This window comes from Podarcis melisellensis, assembly GCF_964234715.1.
Source record: "Podarcis melisellensis genome assembly, chromosome: 8".
NCBI lineage: Eukaryota > Metazoa > Chordata > Lepidosauria > Squamata > Lacertidae > Podarcis > Podarcis melisellensis.
This window is the reverse complement of record NC_138540.1, coordinates 24,396,527-24,412,078: the sequence shown is the minus strand read 5'-3', so window position 1 is coordinate 24,412,078 and position 15,552 is coordinate 24,396,527. Positions and strand designations below refer to the sequence as shown.

The following is a 15,552-nucleotide window of genomic DNA, read 5'->3' as shown; positions in this document are numbered from 1 at the left end:
CAACGACAACATAAAGAGTTGGATACCCAAAACGTCTGGAGAGCATCAAGTCATGAAAACTCTGTTGTGAGTTAGGTGTGGGCAAAACTCAGGAAAGATGAAGAGTCTTCATGCAAAAATGGGATCTTTTGCGAATACACAATGCTAAACTTTATGGGGTTAAGCAGCAAGCAGCTTTTGATTCCAGTCTAAGGCTGTGCAAATGGCTCCGGGTGTTTGTGGAAGGAAAAGCCCTTATTCTGCGGGTTTTCTGTTCAGTGCTTGAAGCCCGGAACGGAAAATGACATACAATGTGCAGACATGTGTGTAGGGTTCCCTTAGAGTAGCCTTTTCCAGCCTGGAACCCGCCAGACGTGACTGGACTCCCATCCCAGCATGGCTGATCAGCAAGGATGATAGGAGGGCAGAAGGTTTGGGAAAGGTTGCTCAGGGGACAGTGGGTAGGGATACAGAACTCTGCCTAATTTCTGATCCATACCGCTTTCATATGTTTTTACTATAATTCCCTTGCATCTGCCATTAAAACAACAACAACACCTCACAAAACCCATGATTAATTGCATATTTTCTCTTAGAACCTGTGTTTAAATGTGTGCTTTTCTCAGAATATGTGTTTAAATATGTATCCTCTCAGAATATGTTTTCCTCACAGAATACACATTTAAGGTATTTTCTCTCACAACACATATCTAAATGTCTGTTTTCTCTCAGAGCACATATCGAAATAGGCGTTCCCCCCCATGTGTTTAAATGTGCGTTTTACCTCAGAATACATTGTATTCTCTCTCAGAATATTTTTTTTCTCGCAGAATGCATATTTAAATGTGCATTTTTCTCAGAAGGTGCTTGAAGGTGTGTTCTTCCTCACAATGTATTTTTTGCTCAGAATACATATTCAGTTGTGCGTTTTCCCTTTGTATTTTCTCTCAGAATATGTTTTTCTCACAGAATTAATATTTAAATGTTCATTTTCTCTCAAAATATGTATTGGAATGTTCATTTTTCTCAGAAAGTGCTTGAAGGTGTGTTCTTCCTCACAATGAGTTTTTTCCTCAGAATACATATTCAGTTGTGAATTTTCTCTCAGAATACATTGTATTCTCTCTCACAATGAGTTTTTTTCCTCAGAACACATATTCAAAGGTGTATTTTCTCTCAGAATATATTTTTCTTTCAGATTACGGATTCTAACACATATTCATTCTCAGAATATGTTTTTCTCTCAGGATACATATTTAAATGTGTGCTTTCCCTCAGAATATGTATCTAGCTCAGTATATGTATCTAGCTCAGTATCATCCTGCAAGCTTCCTATTGTCTACACTGACGGGTTTCAGGTGGGGGATATTTCCTACCTGGAGATACCTGGAGATTGAACTAGGGACCTTCTCATCAGATGTCAAACAAATAAATATTTGACTTTTAGAAGACATCTGAAGGCAGCCCTGTTTAGAGAAGTTTTTAATGGTTAACATTTGATTGTGTTTTTAATATTTTGTTGGGAGCCACCCAGAGTGGCTGAGGCAACACAGTTAGATGGCATATTATTATTATTATTATTATTATTATTATTATTTGTATACCACCTTTTTCCCTAAAAGAGACTCAATGTGGTTTACAGAGTAAATCTGGATTATTCTGAAAGTTGCACAAAGTTTTGCATTAACTATTCATGCTTGACAGAACTGACCACATTATTTCACCATATTCTGCTATGTGCTCTTCATATTTTTAGAACAAAAATGCAATCGAAGATTGTGTGGGAAAGTCACATTATTATTATTATTATTATTATTATTATTATTATTATTATTATTCTGCATGCAAAGCAGATGTTCTACCACTGAGTTTTTGGGCTTTTCAACCATACCCGAGTACCCAAGGTTGTGGGGAAGGGTGCTTTATTGTTGAACTAATATTATCGTCAAGATATTTCTCCTGTGACAAGCATGCATTTCAGCTGCTTGAGATCCCCAGTCCCCCCCCCCCCCGCAATCCCATCCCCAAAAACGTTGTTTTGAGAGTGACAGCCCCAAGAGAAACAGAGTGACAGATTTTCTCGGTATTTACCTCTAGAGTTAAGTTCTGCAGGTGGTAAAGAGTCTGTAACCCTTGTGAAGTGAAATAGTCAATGCAGTTTGAGCACCCCAAACCTGTTAAAAAACTGCAGAAGAAGAAAAAGAAAAAAATATATAGATATATATATGGGGGGGAAATAGAATAATGTCCTCAGGTACATTAAACTCTTATCAGTAAGGTAATCTAGGAATGGTAAAATAATGGACAAGCTTCTCATATCCTAGGATGGCTCCAATAACTGATAAGATATTTTGTAATATTGAGGGGAAATGGTTCCTATAACGCGTCCCCTTCCCCCCGCCCTGGCTCCCATTTAATGCTGACAGAAATCAATTTTTAAGAATATGATGGGTTAATAGGGGCAGCTGTAGTAGGAAATGTAGCTTAAGGCAGGGGTAGCCAACGTGGCGCCCTTCAGATGTTGCTGGACTACAACTTCCATCATCCATGACCTTTGGACCTGCTGGCCGGAGCTAGAGGGCAGCAACATCTAGGCCAAATCCATACCAAACATTTAAAACTCTGTGATGCCACTTTAAACATCTTGTTATCCCTTAGCTAAAGAAAACAAGTTGCGAACGGAGCGCTTGCCTTTCTCTCCCACCCTCCTCCCAACAGAGCATTGCCTAAGCCAGAGCTTTCCAAACTGTGTGTCACAACATGTTAGTGCGACGGCTGAAGTGTCATTGCGCGATAGGTGCCCGTATCTCTTATAACGGGTTAGTTTAACCTCCCGTTTGCTAGCAAAACTGAATTACTGTTTTGCGAAACGATGCACATCTAAAAAGTGTGCCACCAACATGAAAAGTTTCGAAAGCTCTGGCCTAAGCAAACCAGTTGCTACAGAGGTTAGTGTGTGGTTAAACAAAAACAAAACCAGACGTTGCTGAGTTGACCCATGCTGAGCCACCTCCTTCCTACCTGACAAGGTTTGGGTCTGGGTTGTAGGGCGGAGGGGGCGTGCAATGCGACCCTGAGACCATGGACTGCGAGGGGTGCCCGCCGTTCATTTCTCCATTGGACTGCATGGTGTGGCTGTTCAGCATTCCCGGCCCTGGGTTCAAGAAATGGCAGCAAACCAGCCTGGTGAGTTTGCAAAATACATTCCAGGTACAACCTTACACAACTCAGGGGCTGCCAACCCTTCGGGTCCAATGGGATCATAGGGAATGTTGAGAAAAGGCCGCAAAATGGCTGCAGCGTAGCACAAAATGGATGCCTTGGGGTGGGGTATGATAAAAAAATGGCTACCCCATGCAAAAGATATGTATATGTATTTAGTGGGGACATTGTGTTGGCTCTAAAGTGGGTAAAGGTGGGCACACAGGTATCGATTGGCACCATGTGTAAGTATCACTGTTCCACAGGCGCATGCTGGGCTTAGAAGGACAGTCTCACAATAATCCCATTGAGTTCACTTGGGTTTACACCCAGGTAGGGATGTTTGAACATGCCTCAATCCATTCCAATATTCATTTGCCCTTTCACCTGGCAATTTTTGTTCTGCTGCTGTTGGGTCCTTTTGCACATGTCTGTGTTCCATCTAGTCATCCTCTGATGCAACAAGTATGTATTTTTAAATGGTGTGTGTGTGTGGTGTGTGTGTGTGTGTGTGTAGCACATAACAGACACAAAAAACCCAGTCATCAACAGATATTCACAATCCTTCCTTGCATGTTCCCTTCCAAAGTTAATAAATTTCCCGCTTAGAATTTTTGCAGCCAAAACAACAAAGAGCCAAAAATGGCTTTGTGATGGGCCACTAGCCCATTCAAAGCCATCTATGGCTCCAAACTTATCTATGTTCACTCAGAAGTAAGTCCCGCTGAATTTAGTGGGGTTGCCGCCAGGTAACTGGGGTTGATTTTGCAGCTCAGTGCAAACTTGATGTCCTATCCCATTTTCCTCACTCAGGCATCAGGCAGAGACAGTTTAGCTGGTCAGTTACAAGTCAAGAATACATTGTGGGAAAGGAAAGCAATTTTAAATTTTATTTGTTTTTAAAACAGAGACTTAGGGTGGTCAAAAATGGGCAGCCAAGTCCAGATGGCATCGTCTCTTCTTGGCTGTTGGAGGGCTTCCCACCCACACATGATAGCCATTATTTTACACTTGAATCCAGTTTGCTAGAACCTTGGGAGTTTTGTAAAAAGAGAAAAAGGAACCACAAAGTAGCTCTCACAAGTTTGGGGAAGGGCTGTAGCTCAGTGGTAGAGTGTCTGCTTTGCATGAAGAACCCCACCCCAAGATCAATCCCCGGCTTCTCCAGGTAGAGCTGGGAATACCCCCTGAGTATGAAACCCAGGAGAGCTGCTGCCAGTCAGTGTGGACAACAGTAAGCTAGATGTTCCAATGCTTTGACTCAGCACAAAGCAGCTGTTTACACTTCCATATTCCCAAATCGCCCCATCTCGGTTCCAAAAGGAAGAGCGGGGCTTCCCGTTTTATTTAGAAAACTATATATCCCACCCTATACAGCCCTGAGAGGCTGGCTCAGGTAGCATGCAAGAAGCCCAAAATACAGGAACACTGAAATATTGACTACAGGAAATGAAATGACAGGGTGTCTGTAGGAACCAGGGAGATTCGGAGAAAGGGTGCTGCACAGACAATAAGAAAACATTCTTGGCCTTTTGCATTAGGTGCCTTGCCTTACCCATCGGCCCAAGGGTGGTCCCAGCACCGGAGCTGTGCTGTGGGGGCTGCCCCACGAGCTGGTTGACGGACGGCAGCTTATTGATTCCTCCCGTGTGATGCTTGTTGATTGGCGAGAGAACTGGGCCATAGGAAGAAGGAGGCTGAAGGTGAGTCCTGCATGGGGAATGGAGTTTGGTGGTCAGCGGCAGGGATGAGTGGGAGGGTAGGAGAAGTTTGCTCCAGTTCACATTTATTTATTTATTTAATCAGCTTATTTAAACTTGCGCTCTCATGAGAACTGCTATCCTGCAATAGCTGATGGACCATCCTTGAGATATTTGAAATTTGCTGAATGGTTTTTGAAAACACAGAATCCTCTCTTCTGTAAGAAATATAAACAAAGCGGCTTGCAACACAGAGAACACGACAGGTGGTGCCAGAGCGAATTAGAGGCAGACCCAACTAAATCTTGTTTTGTCCCCATCCTCCTCCAGCACCCTGTTCACCCTAATAGTGCTGCAAGTTGTTTTGGGGGAAGAGAGGGGGAAAGACAATTGGGGACTTACTGGCGTTGCAAGAGCTGCTGCTGTTGCTGGCGATAGGAGTCGACCAGCTGTTGCGGAACCAGCTCCACCAGCTCCAGGCTCTCCTTGATCTTCATTAGGATCTCAAAGTTCTCTCTGCCACGTACCTGAATCAAGGAGAACAGATGTGAGTTAGAATCAAAAGAGTCGGAAGGGACCCCAGGGGGGTCATCCAATCTAACCCTCCCCCTGTTCAGTGCAGGATCTGCAGCGCTGCATCTGCTGGAGGGATCTCCAGCGTAGGAGAGCCCACCACCTCTCAAGATGACTCTTGTACTAGATGACACTTGAGGGTCCCTTGCAACTCAACAGTTCTATGATTCTATGATCTCAGTTGAAATGTGCTATGGGTTTTTTTTTTGGGGGGGGGACGTTCATTGGAACCTTTTGCAGGCATCATAGGAGGCAGTGGTGAGTTCACTGGTGACTGTGCATGCCACGCTGGAAAGCAGTGGTCTACTTTATCTTAAAACGTGCTAGAGTGGCTTGACACTTGTACAGCATTGCATATGCACACAAACACAAACCAGTCTCAGGTGCTACTTACAGGTACATAATATGTCTCTTCTTCCCCATGCCTCCTTTTCTTCACTCCAGCTCCCAGTGCTGGAATACCTTGAGGACTTTGCTTGAAAGCTGGATGAGGGGAGAGAAGGAAACTGCTCTTAGATAGGGCTTAACTTGAGCCAAGGTTGTGACAGCACAAAGGCATCTTGGGGAGAATGGCAAAGAACCTGCCGCTCAAGGTGGCGTAATGCATTGCTGCCTCAACGGTCCATCATGGCTATAGATAAGACTTCTCCTTGAATTTGTCTAACCTGCTTTGAAAGCCATCCAAGCTGGTGGCCATTGCTGGCTCCTGTGGTTGCGAGTTCCACCGTTTAACCATTTGCAGCATGAAGAAGTACAGTGGTACCTCGGGTTAAGAACTTAATTCGTTCTGGAGGTCTGTTCTTAACCTGAAGCACCACTTTAGCTAATGGGGTCTCCCGCCGCCGCTGCACCACTGCTGCACGATTTCTGTTCTCATCCTGAAGCAAAGTTCTTAACCCAAGGTAATATTTCTGGGTTAGCAGAGTCTGTAAGCTGAAGCGTATGTAACTCGAGGTACCACTGTAGCAATAAATAGGCAGCTTCCAGTGACCTGTCCATGGTCCTGAAAGCCCTGTTCATACCTAGGATCCTACGTCCAATCAGCTCCAGTCATTTGGGTCATTTTAAGTTTTGGTATATAGGAAACTGCCTTATGCCAGACCAGTCCATAGGCCCACCTCGCTCAGTATTGACTTCAGTAACAAGCAGCAGGTTGGGGGCAGCTGTCCTTTCTTGAATGCTGCCCATGATCCACAACCCAAAGACTTACTCCGCTTATTTGGGTTGCCGTTTTTCGCCACACTTTCATTCAGGGCCTGCTGCTCTCGGTAATGGTCCTCATCCGCTTTCCGGTCTCTGCCGGGACAAGCGCAGATTCGGCCTTCGAATGACCTCCTCCCCAAGACCTGTCCGCTAAGAAGCAAAGACAATGTCAAATCAGCAGATGTAAACCTCAATACCAACAGTGGGCTGTATCTAATGTTAGTCCTACCCAGAGAAGACCCACTGAAACCTATGGACATGACTACCTTGAGTCCATTAATTTCAGGGGGTCTGCTCTGAGCAGAACATAGTTGGATGCAACCCAATGACCTTGTTTATAATTATTATAAGACTTGTTACTGTGATTAGCAGTAACATAAAAACATAAATACAGTGTAATGTCTTGTAACGTTAACACATTCATAAAAAAGGTGCAAGTCACAAAAATATTCAAAACAATCCCTCCCTAAAAGAATGGCTGTGGAAAGCTTTAGCAGCAAAAACCATAATCTTCCTAGTTTATCAAAAGCTGGAAGTGGGGGAAAATACATTTTTACTTGGCATCAACAATATGTCAATGAAGGTGTTAGGTGGGGCTCACTGGGGAGAGTGTTCTGCAGTCTGGGAGCCACGACTGAAAAGGCCCTCTACCTCACCATCCTCCACCAAGCCTCCCTCAAAGAAGGAACCCAGTGGAGGACCTCAGAAGAGATCTAAGGGTCTGGGTGGGTTCAGATCAGGAGATATTGAGGTCTCCCACATGCTAAGCTGATACACTAAACCACTGTACTAGTTGTCAAATGGGAAGGGGATAACTTTGCATACTTTCCTGAGCTGCTGTGTGGTGGTAGCAGTGGGAAGCAGATGAATGATAATAAATGAGGAAGGTCCAAAGCCTGACTCTGGGTGTGTTAGGGCCAAACTAGACATAACACAGGAGTTGGTGAATCCATCTCCTGCTGTTATTTCTTCAGTTAATAGCAATTAGAGGGAGGGATGACTTGGTGTGGGTAGTGGGGGATGGGATCCAACCCTTTCCCTCTTGCCCCTAATTCAAATTCTGCCAACACACACCCAGCATGGCCAATGGTCAGGGATTCACTGGCTTCCTATCCGTGGTTTAGCACATCAGAAGTAAGAACCATCACCTTGGGTTTGGCATGGAAACAATCGGAACTCAGTGCACTTGACATAAGGCCAGTCTAAAAAGTATGTGCCAGTAAGCAACCTGTTGGCTGCCCTTCACATGCATTTCCAAACTGTCTTCAAGGGAATACCCCCTATAGAGGCATGGCTCCAATCTTCATCTACCTTCCCAACCCAACTCAAATCGACTCCACTCATCTGACTGTCCACTGGGGAGTTGCATGTCCTCTTGGACAAAGGTCCGTATAGTAAAAGCTATGGTTTTCCCAGTAGTGATGTATGGAAGTGAGAGCTGGACCATCAAGAAGGCTGATTGCCGAAGAATTGATGCTTTTGAATTCTGGTGCTGGAGGAGACTCTTGAGAGTCCCATGGACTGCAAGAAGATCAAACGTATCCATTCTTAAGGAAATCAGCCCTGAGTGCTCACTGGAAGGACAGATTGTGAAGCTGAGGCTCCAATACTTTGGCCACCTCATAAGAAGAGAAGACTCCCTGGAAAAGACCCTGATGTTGGGAAAGATGGAGGGCACAAGGAGAAGGGGACAACAGAGGATGAGATGGTTGGATGGTGTTCTTGAAGCTACCAGCATGAGTTTGATCAAACTGCGGGAGTCAGTGGAGGACAGAAGTGCCTGGCGTGCTCTGGTCCATGGGGTCACGAAGAGTCGGACACGACTAAACGACTAAACAACAACAACATATCCTTTTGGAGAGCTGGTGTTCACATGACTGACTCACTCTCTGGTCTCCAAGGTGATGATGATGAGGATGGGTCTCCTGTTCATTCCACCCACGCAGCTGCTGTTGCACATGAAGTTGTAGAGGATGGTGGTGAATTCGGTACCCACCTGATGAGGGAGAAAGAGGGGGGATAAGGTGTGGTGAGCCATGTTTGGGATGTGCATAACATTATTATTATAGCTGGAGGTGGGTGGGGATCTGGCCCATTTGCTGGAAGAGGACAGGGGAAAGGTGAAGAGTAGAAGGGATCGGCTGGATGGGAATGGGTTTGAGGAAAAGGCATGGCTCAGCAGTACAGCATCTGCTATGCATGCAGATGGCCCCGGGTTCAATCTCTGGCAGTTCCCGGTAAGGCAGTATGAAACCTTGGAGAGGCACTGCCAATCATTGTAGACAGTACTAATCTAAAAGAAGGTCTGTGCAAGGGCAGGATCCCAAATTCAGTCCACAATTTCACAAACCAAACAGCCAATTCTTATTCTTCTTTAAGTTCCAAGTCTCCCAAAATTATTTGTGTGGCGGTCCAATATGCTGGCATGGTTTAAGAACATTTTAAATGTTGATTTTCATCTACGTTTTTAGCAGTTCTCATTTTTATCTGTAAGCTGCCTTGAGTCCTGCCAGGGAAAAAGGCAGGGTAATTATTATTATTATTATTATTATTATTATTATTATTATTATTATTAGGTTTAAAGTGACCCCATAAGCAAGCCTCATTCCTCCACCAAAAAAACCAAAAACAGTTTAGAGGGTGAAATTTATAAGGGGGAAACCTTTGTTGTTGCTGCATCTATCGTTCAACAAACAGGAGTCAGAATCCTTGCTGATCTATGGAAGATCATTCAGAACTCCACTAGTAAATCTTCTGCCCACCCCAATGCAGGTGACCTTTTGAGGTCTCGGACCTTTTCCAGAAGTGGAAAGCAGAGGCTTGGTGTGGTGTAGTGGTTAGAGTGGCAGACAAGGACTCTGGAGACCCAAGCCATGAAGCTTGCTGGATTTCCCTGGGCTAGTCACTATTTCTCAGCCTGACGTACCTCGCAGGGTTGTTGTAAGTATAAGATGGGGAAAACTACACATGCCACTTTGAGCTCTTTGGCATAGAAAGGCACGAAGCATTGCAAGCTGAGCCTGGAATCAAAGTTGCAGTAATGATGCCCAAAATTGAAGCATATTACATACTGGGTAATATCAGAATCAGAGTTGCAATACTGTAATTCTGCAATGTGGAATCAGAGTTGCAATAATTCTGCCCAACAGTAGGGGGAGATCCAAGCCTTCCTATAAGCAGTCTTCATTTTTTCTTCTGGGCTTCCCCTAAAACTCTCCTGCATTTCTCCTCCTTCGAGATGCAGCAGTGTAAGTGAGTTAAGAGCAGTAGAAGGTGGGCATATCCTTTAAAGAGCGAGGAGCTACAGGTGTGCTTCTTGATAGGTGAGGATGCAGAGCACACCTGGTAGGTGTTCCCATCCTGAATGCAGATGCAGCCAACATTTGGTTTTTCTTCCTGGGGTTTGCAAACATTGGCAGTACATATGCCATGCCCCCCAGATCCCTAGTTCAATAAATGCAGAAGGAAGGTAAGGCAAAAGTTAGGAGGCTGCTTTGCACCGAGTGAAACCAGTGGTCCAGCTAGATCAGGATTGCCTATGCTGACTGCCAGTGGCTTTCCAGGATTTCAGACACAGGGACATTCCCAGCCCTACCTGGAGATACCTGAGACCTCCTGCGTGCACAACAGATGCTCTGCAACGTAGCTGCAGCCCTTCATGATACTAAGATAGGTTATTGATCCATCTAGCTCAGTACTGTTTCCACTGGCAGATGAGGAGCTGTTAAAGAAGCTGCATTGTATCCATCGGTCCAACTAGCTTATCTTTCAGGAAGGGGGGCATTCCCAGTTCTACCTGGCGATGCTGGGGATTGAACCTGGTTCCATCTGCATGCAAAATAACGGCTCTGCCACTGAGCTACAACCTCTGTGGTGGATTAAGACTAGGCAATGCTCACGCGTAGCTGCTTTCCCTTCAGAATAAAAACCGGCCGGCTTAAATACTACTTCCTCCCTGCTGCCTTTTAAGGCATATTTAACATGCTTGGCCCTTAGAAGTGGAGAAACCTGATTTGCACCGGTGTCCTCTTCCTTTCCCACACAGTGGGAGGCTGCACTCTGTGCAGCAGGAGTGGCGAACCTCAGGCCCAAGAGCTGGATGTGGCCCTCAAGGGTCTTTCTATATGGCCCTTGAGACTCTTCTCAGGCAATGCCCTTTCCCCTATCCTCACACAATAGCTCTCAATGGCCCTGTTATGCCCTCCTTCTTGACTGTGATCATAGGAGCCAACTCCTAGGGCCCAAGGGGTCTTCGGTCCCCTCAATAAAATATTTGAGCCCCCCCCCCAAGTTGATGGGCATTGCCATTCAAATAGTGCACTGCACCACATCATGTGATCGATTATGCAGAATGGAGCTTCCCTGGGCCCCTCCAATATTTTATTCTATGTGACTGTGATATACTGCCTCTTGTGTGCCTGGATGGAGAGATGAGTGCAGGGCTTGTGTGTATGTGAAACCTCTGGCTGTTACCATATAGTGGTGAGAATAGTGAATTTAAAACTTCAGTCTGCCAGCAGCTGCCTCTACATGAGAAGCATGCTTTTCCTGAAAGCTCCACCCTGTTATCCAATCAACATTGTGAATTCCCAGGCTCCTCCCTCTGGCTCTGAGCCTCAAGAGGTCTAGCAACCTCCACCCACCACCCACAAAAGAGAGAGAGAAAAATTATGCCTTTTGCTTCGAACGTTGCCCCCCCATTAGCAAGTCAGATTACCTGGGGAGGTTCATAAGGAACCATCACGCTCTGCCTCCCAGTTACAGGGTCATCCACGTACTGAGATAGGTTGTTGCCTTCCACGCGGATTAAGTGGCTTGCAGGAGCCGAGAGACCTGTGAAGACAAAAAGCAGGCTTAACTGCAAGTATTTGCTCCTTTAGTTGCCTTTTTGGATGAAGAAGCCAGAAATGCCACTCAGCGGAATGTCAACATCAACAGCATAAATTCCTGTGAGGCCAAGACGCATTGTAATGTAAGCCAACAAGATTGTCCTTCTGACTGGCTGCTGGGGTGAAGCAATCCATCTTACCAACCTCAGTGTGCCCTGATGTGCTTGCTGTCTTGCCATCAGTAAGGGATGAATTTTGCCTCTCATTGGCTCTGGTGCCCCCTAGTGTCGCTCTCATTGAACCAATCGCAATGGACAACCCATTATAAGGGGGCAGAGGCCACATTGAAATTAATAGACATGAAGATGGACCAGATGGCCTGTTGGGTCCCTTTCAACTCTAGAGTTTTATTGTCCTATGGATAACTAAGCTCCACTGATTTCAGTGGGTCTGTTCTGAGTAAATCATAGCTGGAGACAACCCAATGCATTCCAGAACTTCTTGAGAACCAACGGCACACACTTCCTGTTGAACCTGATCTCACCGTCATTGAAGTCGCGCCCGAGCTCATGGTTTGGACACCGCTTCACCACTTCTGTCACATGCTCCGCCTTCTTGTAGACTGGCATGGCTCGGATGACAGTCCCTGGAGGAGGCGGCGTTGACACTTTGATCTGGATGGGGCACGTCTTCGCAATCTGACAGTAGAGCTTCTTGAGCAATGGGGAATACTGGAAAGAGGAACAAGGTACAAATGTGAATGGGGGTGTGCTAGCACTTCTCATTTGTTCTCCATGGATGGCCAGCAAGAGGGGACAACCCATCCACCTGGAAGGTGGATTTGGAAAACCTGTTTCCCTCCTAACCAGCACTGACCTTTGCATTTGCCAAGTGGCAGAATCAATTGTGATGTCATTCTACAAACCTATGGTGCAACCACTTTTGGAATACTGATCACCTCACCTCCAAAGGGGATATTGTAGCATTAGAAAGTGTTCATAAAAAGTTTAGCCAACATTAAAACTTGTGGACATCCAATGAAGCTGAAGGTTGGAAGATTCAGAACAGGTAAAAAGAAAGTATTATGAAACTTACTCCTTCAGGAAGCAGCAATGGCCACGCTCTTGGACCACTTTAAAAGAGGTGGTCCTCTTTTATGAATTGGGCAAATTCATAGAGAATAATGCTATCAATGGTTACTAGAGAATAATGCTATCAACAGTAGCCTTCCTCCATGGTCAGAGGCTATAATGCTTCTGAATACCAGTTGCTTAAAACCACAGGAGGGAAGAGCACTCTTGTGCCAGGGTCCTGCTTGTGGGTTTTCGACAGGCATTGGATAGCTCAGTTGGTTAGAGTGTGATGCTGATCATGCCAAGGTGGCAGGTTTGATCCCCGTATGGGACAGCTGCATATTCCTGCCTTGCAGGGGGTTAGACTAGATGATCCTCAGCATCCCTTCCAACTCTACAATTGTATGATTCTATGTAGCATGCCTAAATCAGGTGTGTGCATTCATAAGTAGGGATAGGCATTCAAAGAAATACAGTCGTACCTCAGCTCCCAAGCATCTTGGGAGTCGAACGTTCCGGCTCCCGAACAATCAAAAACCGGAAGTGAGTGTTCCAGTTTTCATATGTTCTTTGGGAAGCTGAACGTCTGATGGGGCTTCCACCGCTTCTGATTGGCTGCAGGAGCCGCGCTTTGGAAGTCGAACATTTCAGAAGTCGAACAGACGTCTGGAATGGATTCTGTTCAACTTCCAAGGTACGACTGTATAGGAAGCTTCCAAGCTAGACCATGGGTCTGTCTAACTCAGTACTGTCTACATGGGCCAACAGCAACGCTCCAGGACTTCTGGTAGAGGTTTTTTTCTAGCCCTACCTGGGACGGCAGTGAATGAACCTGAGACCTCTTGCATGCAAAGCAGATGAGTTATCTACCACTGAGTTATAGCCCTTTACAAAATTCATTTCAGAACAAATGGAAAATTTGGCTGAATGTGTACCTCTTAGTACAGTTTTCAGATATGTTCTGAAATTAATGCAGAGAGGAATGAATTATCGAGTCAGATGTGGAACTGCAGCTCAAGCCCATTTGTTCTCCTATCAGAGGCGTGAAGGAAGCACTGTAACCCAAAGTGTTTGGAACCCGAGGTGTTTGGAACCCGAGGTACCACTGTAAAGCGCTTTATCTTTACAAATGTAGCTGAGTCCTGTATCTAGTGGCCATTATTTAGAGCCTCCTAGAATGCTCTGGGTGTTGCATAGTTATTTTAGAGGGGAAATGACAACTATTGGGGGGCCACCATTTCCCCCCTTCAGAAATGCTGAATTGGGGAGGGGTCTGAAAATTTTGGAATGGCTCCAGAATCCAGCTTTGCTGCTGGATTCCAAAATAAAACTATTTTTATTTTAAAAAAACTGTTTTAAAAAGAACAAAAGAGGAAATGATCGACAAAATGAATACAAAATACTGATAAACAAACAACTAAATTAATACCAGTATGGTGTAGTGGTTAGAGGGCTAAGCTAGGATCTGGGAGACCCGGATTCAAATCCTCCACTTGTTGAGCAACCTTGGACTGGTCACAACCTACCTCCCAGGGTTGTTGTGAGGATCAAGAAGGGGAAGAAGGGGGAACACTATATGCTACCTTGAGCACCTTAGAAGAAAGCTGGGAATGTAAATATAATACTAAAGTTAAGTTAAGTTAAGTCAAGTTATAATGGAACAAATTAGGATCCGAAAAAACCCCCAAAAGTGATAATGAAATAGAAGAAAAAGTATTGCAGATTTCTGATACAAAGCAGTTCAATCTACTGCTCTTTTGATCCACCCATCCAATTATAGTTCCACTTGATCCCAATCAGCTAATAGGTTATGCTTAACAGGGAGAAATTGATTGACAAGTACTCAAAGGCTGCATACGCATGCCATTTTATTCTGGAATCAATGGGGACTGAGTACTTGTTTCATTGACATTGTCCACGCACAATCTAGATTTAGTACGTCTTCTTTCTTCCTTTTTTCTTTTGCCTTGGATGGGCAAATGTTTCTTGAGGAATCGGTTTCATACTGAAAATAAAAGCTCATTGCAGATTGATCTTGCATTACTCCACAGCATGTCCATTAGAATACAGGTGTAGGCAGGGCCGGCAATAGAAGGAAGATGCATCCACACCTGTCCGATGACACTGTGCAGGTGTGGGCATATACCAAGATCACAATCGCCACTTCCTCCTTCATTCACCTCAGGCAGGTGCAAGGAGGAAAAGGCATGGCTAAACTAATCAAGGGGAGGGTTTTCAGATGTATATCAAGTAACTGCACCAACCCTTGTGGGCAGCAGGATCTAGACTCAGCAGCATGTTGAAGATGAGCTTGAATGACTCAAGATTGAGAAAAACTTCATTTTTCTGTTGCATAGTGTGTATGCTGCCCAAGTCAGCTTAAACCATTTCCATAGTTTGATGGGTAGTTAGTTAGTTTTAAATGTAAGCTACTTTGAACTTTTGTATAAACAACGCGGTATAACTAAGTATAACTAATTAAAATTTGAAATAATAAATTATACGTAATTCTACTTGCTGAACTTTTTGTTTTCAATAGCCACATGCAGGTGTATGATCAGGAGCGAGAAGCTGACCTATGTCGAGTTCAGTCAATAGATACATCACCACCAGGCACAGCTCATGCTAATTATCTACCTGTCTCTCTGTCTACAGAGAAAGCTATCTGAGCAGGTACCACCAGATGACATAAGACAAAGTGCAAATGCACATGGCTGTATCCAGTTAAATCCTGCTCCCAGTAGACCTACTGTAATTAATGCTTTTGACTCAGGTACACACTTCTGCTAGCAATTTTCCCATATACAATGCATTTGTGTATGTCATTTTTCTCTAACATGTTCATTTTTAATGCACCCCCCATATATGCATTTTTTTGTTGCTGTTGTACACATTGGCAGGAGAACAGCCTTGCAAAATACAAATTCTGAATGACAGCTGCATTTCGGTTCATGTAGTGGTCCAAGAAGTGCAAATTCGGTAGCTTCTTGTTTG

General features: G+C 44.7%; 2 protein-coding genes across 4 annotated transcripts in view; both read right to left on the bottom strand.

The window, feature by feature from the left end:
* Positions 1-15,552, bottom strand: part of MRPS16 (mitochondrial ribosomal protein S16) — a 249,029-nt gene that overhangs the window by 46,372 nt on the left and 187,105 nt on the right. The gene's annotated exons all lie outside the window — the stretch shown is intronic.
* The window catches only part of TP73 (tumor protein p73), a 70,237-nt gene that overhangs the window by 5,671 nt on the left and 49,014 nt on the right, over positions 1-15,552 (bottom strand). Inside the window, exons 3-11 of one of the 2 annotated variants that reach the window (XM_081923624.1) lie at positions 12,030-12,216; positions 11,374-11,489; positions 8,543-8,652; positions 6,664-6,806; positions 5,848-5,936; positions 5,283-5,407; positions 4,736-4,890; positions 3,001-3,133; positions 2,071-2,164 (exon numbers count right to left, since the gene is read on the bottom strand). In XM_081923624.1, the coding sequence (XP_081779750.1) occupies positions 2,071-2,164; positions 3,001-3,133; positions 4,736-4,890; positions 5,283-5,407; positions 5,848-5,936; positions 6,664-6,806; positions 8,543-8,652; positions 11,374-11,489; positions 12,030-12,216 (1,152 nt within the window). The remainder of the gene's footprint in view (positions 1-2,070; positions 2,165-3,000; positions 3,134-4,735; positions 4,891-5,282; positions 5,408-5,847; positions 5,937-6,663; positions 6,807-8,542; positions 8,653-11,373; positions 11,490-12,029; positions 12,217-15,552) is intronic. The other variant, XM_081923625.1, reaches the window with a different exon arrangement.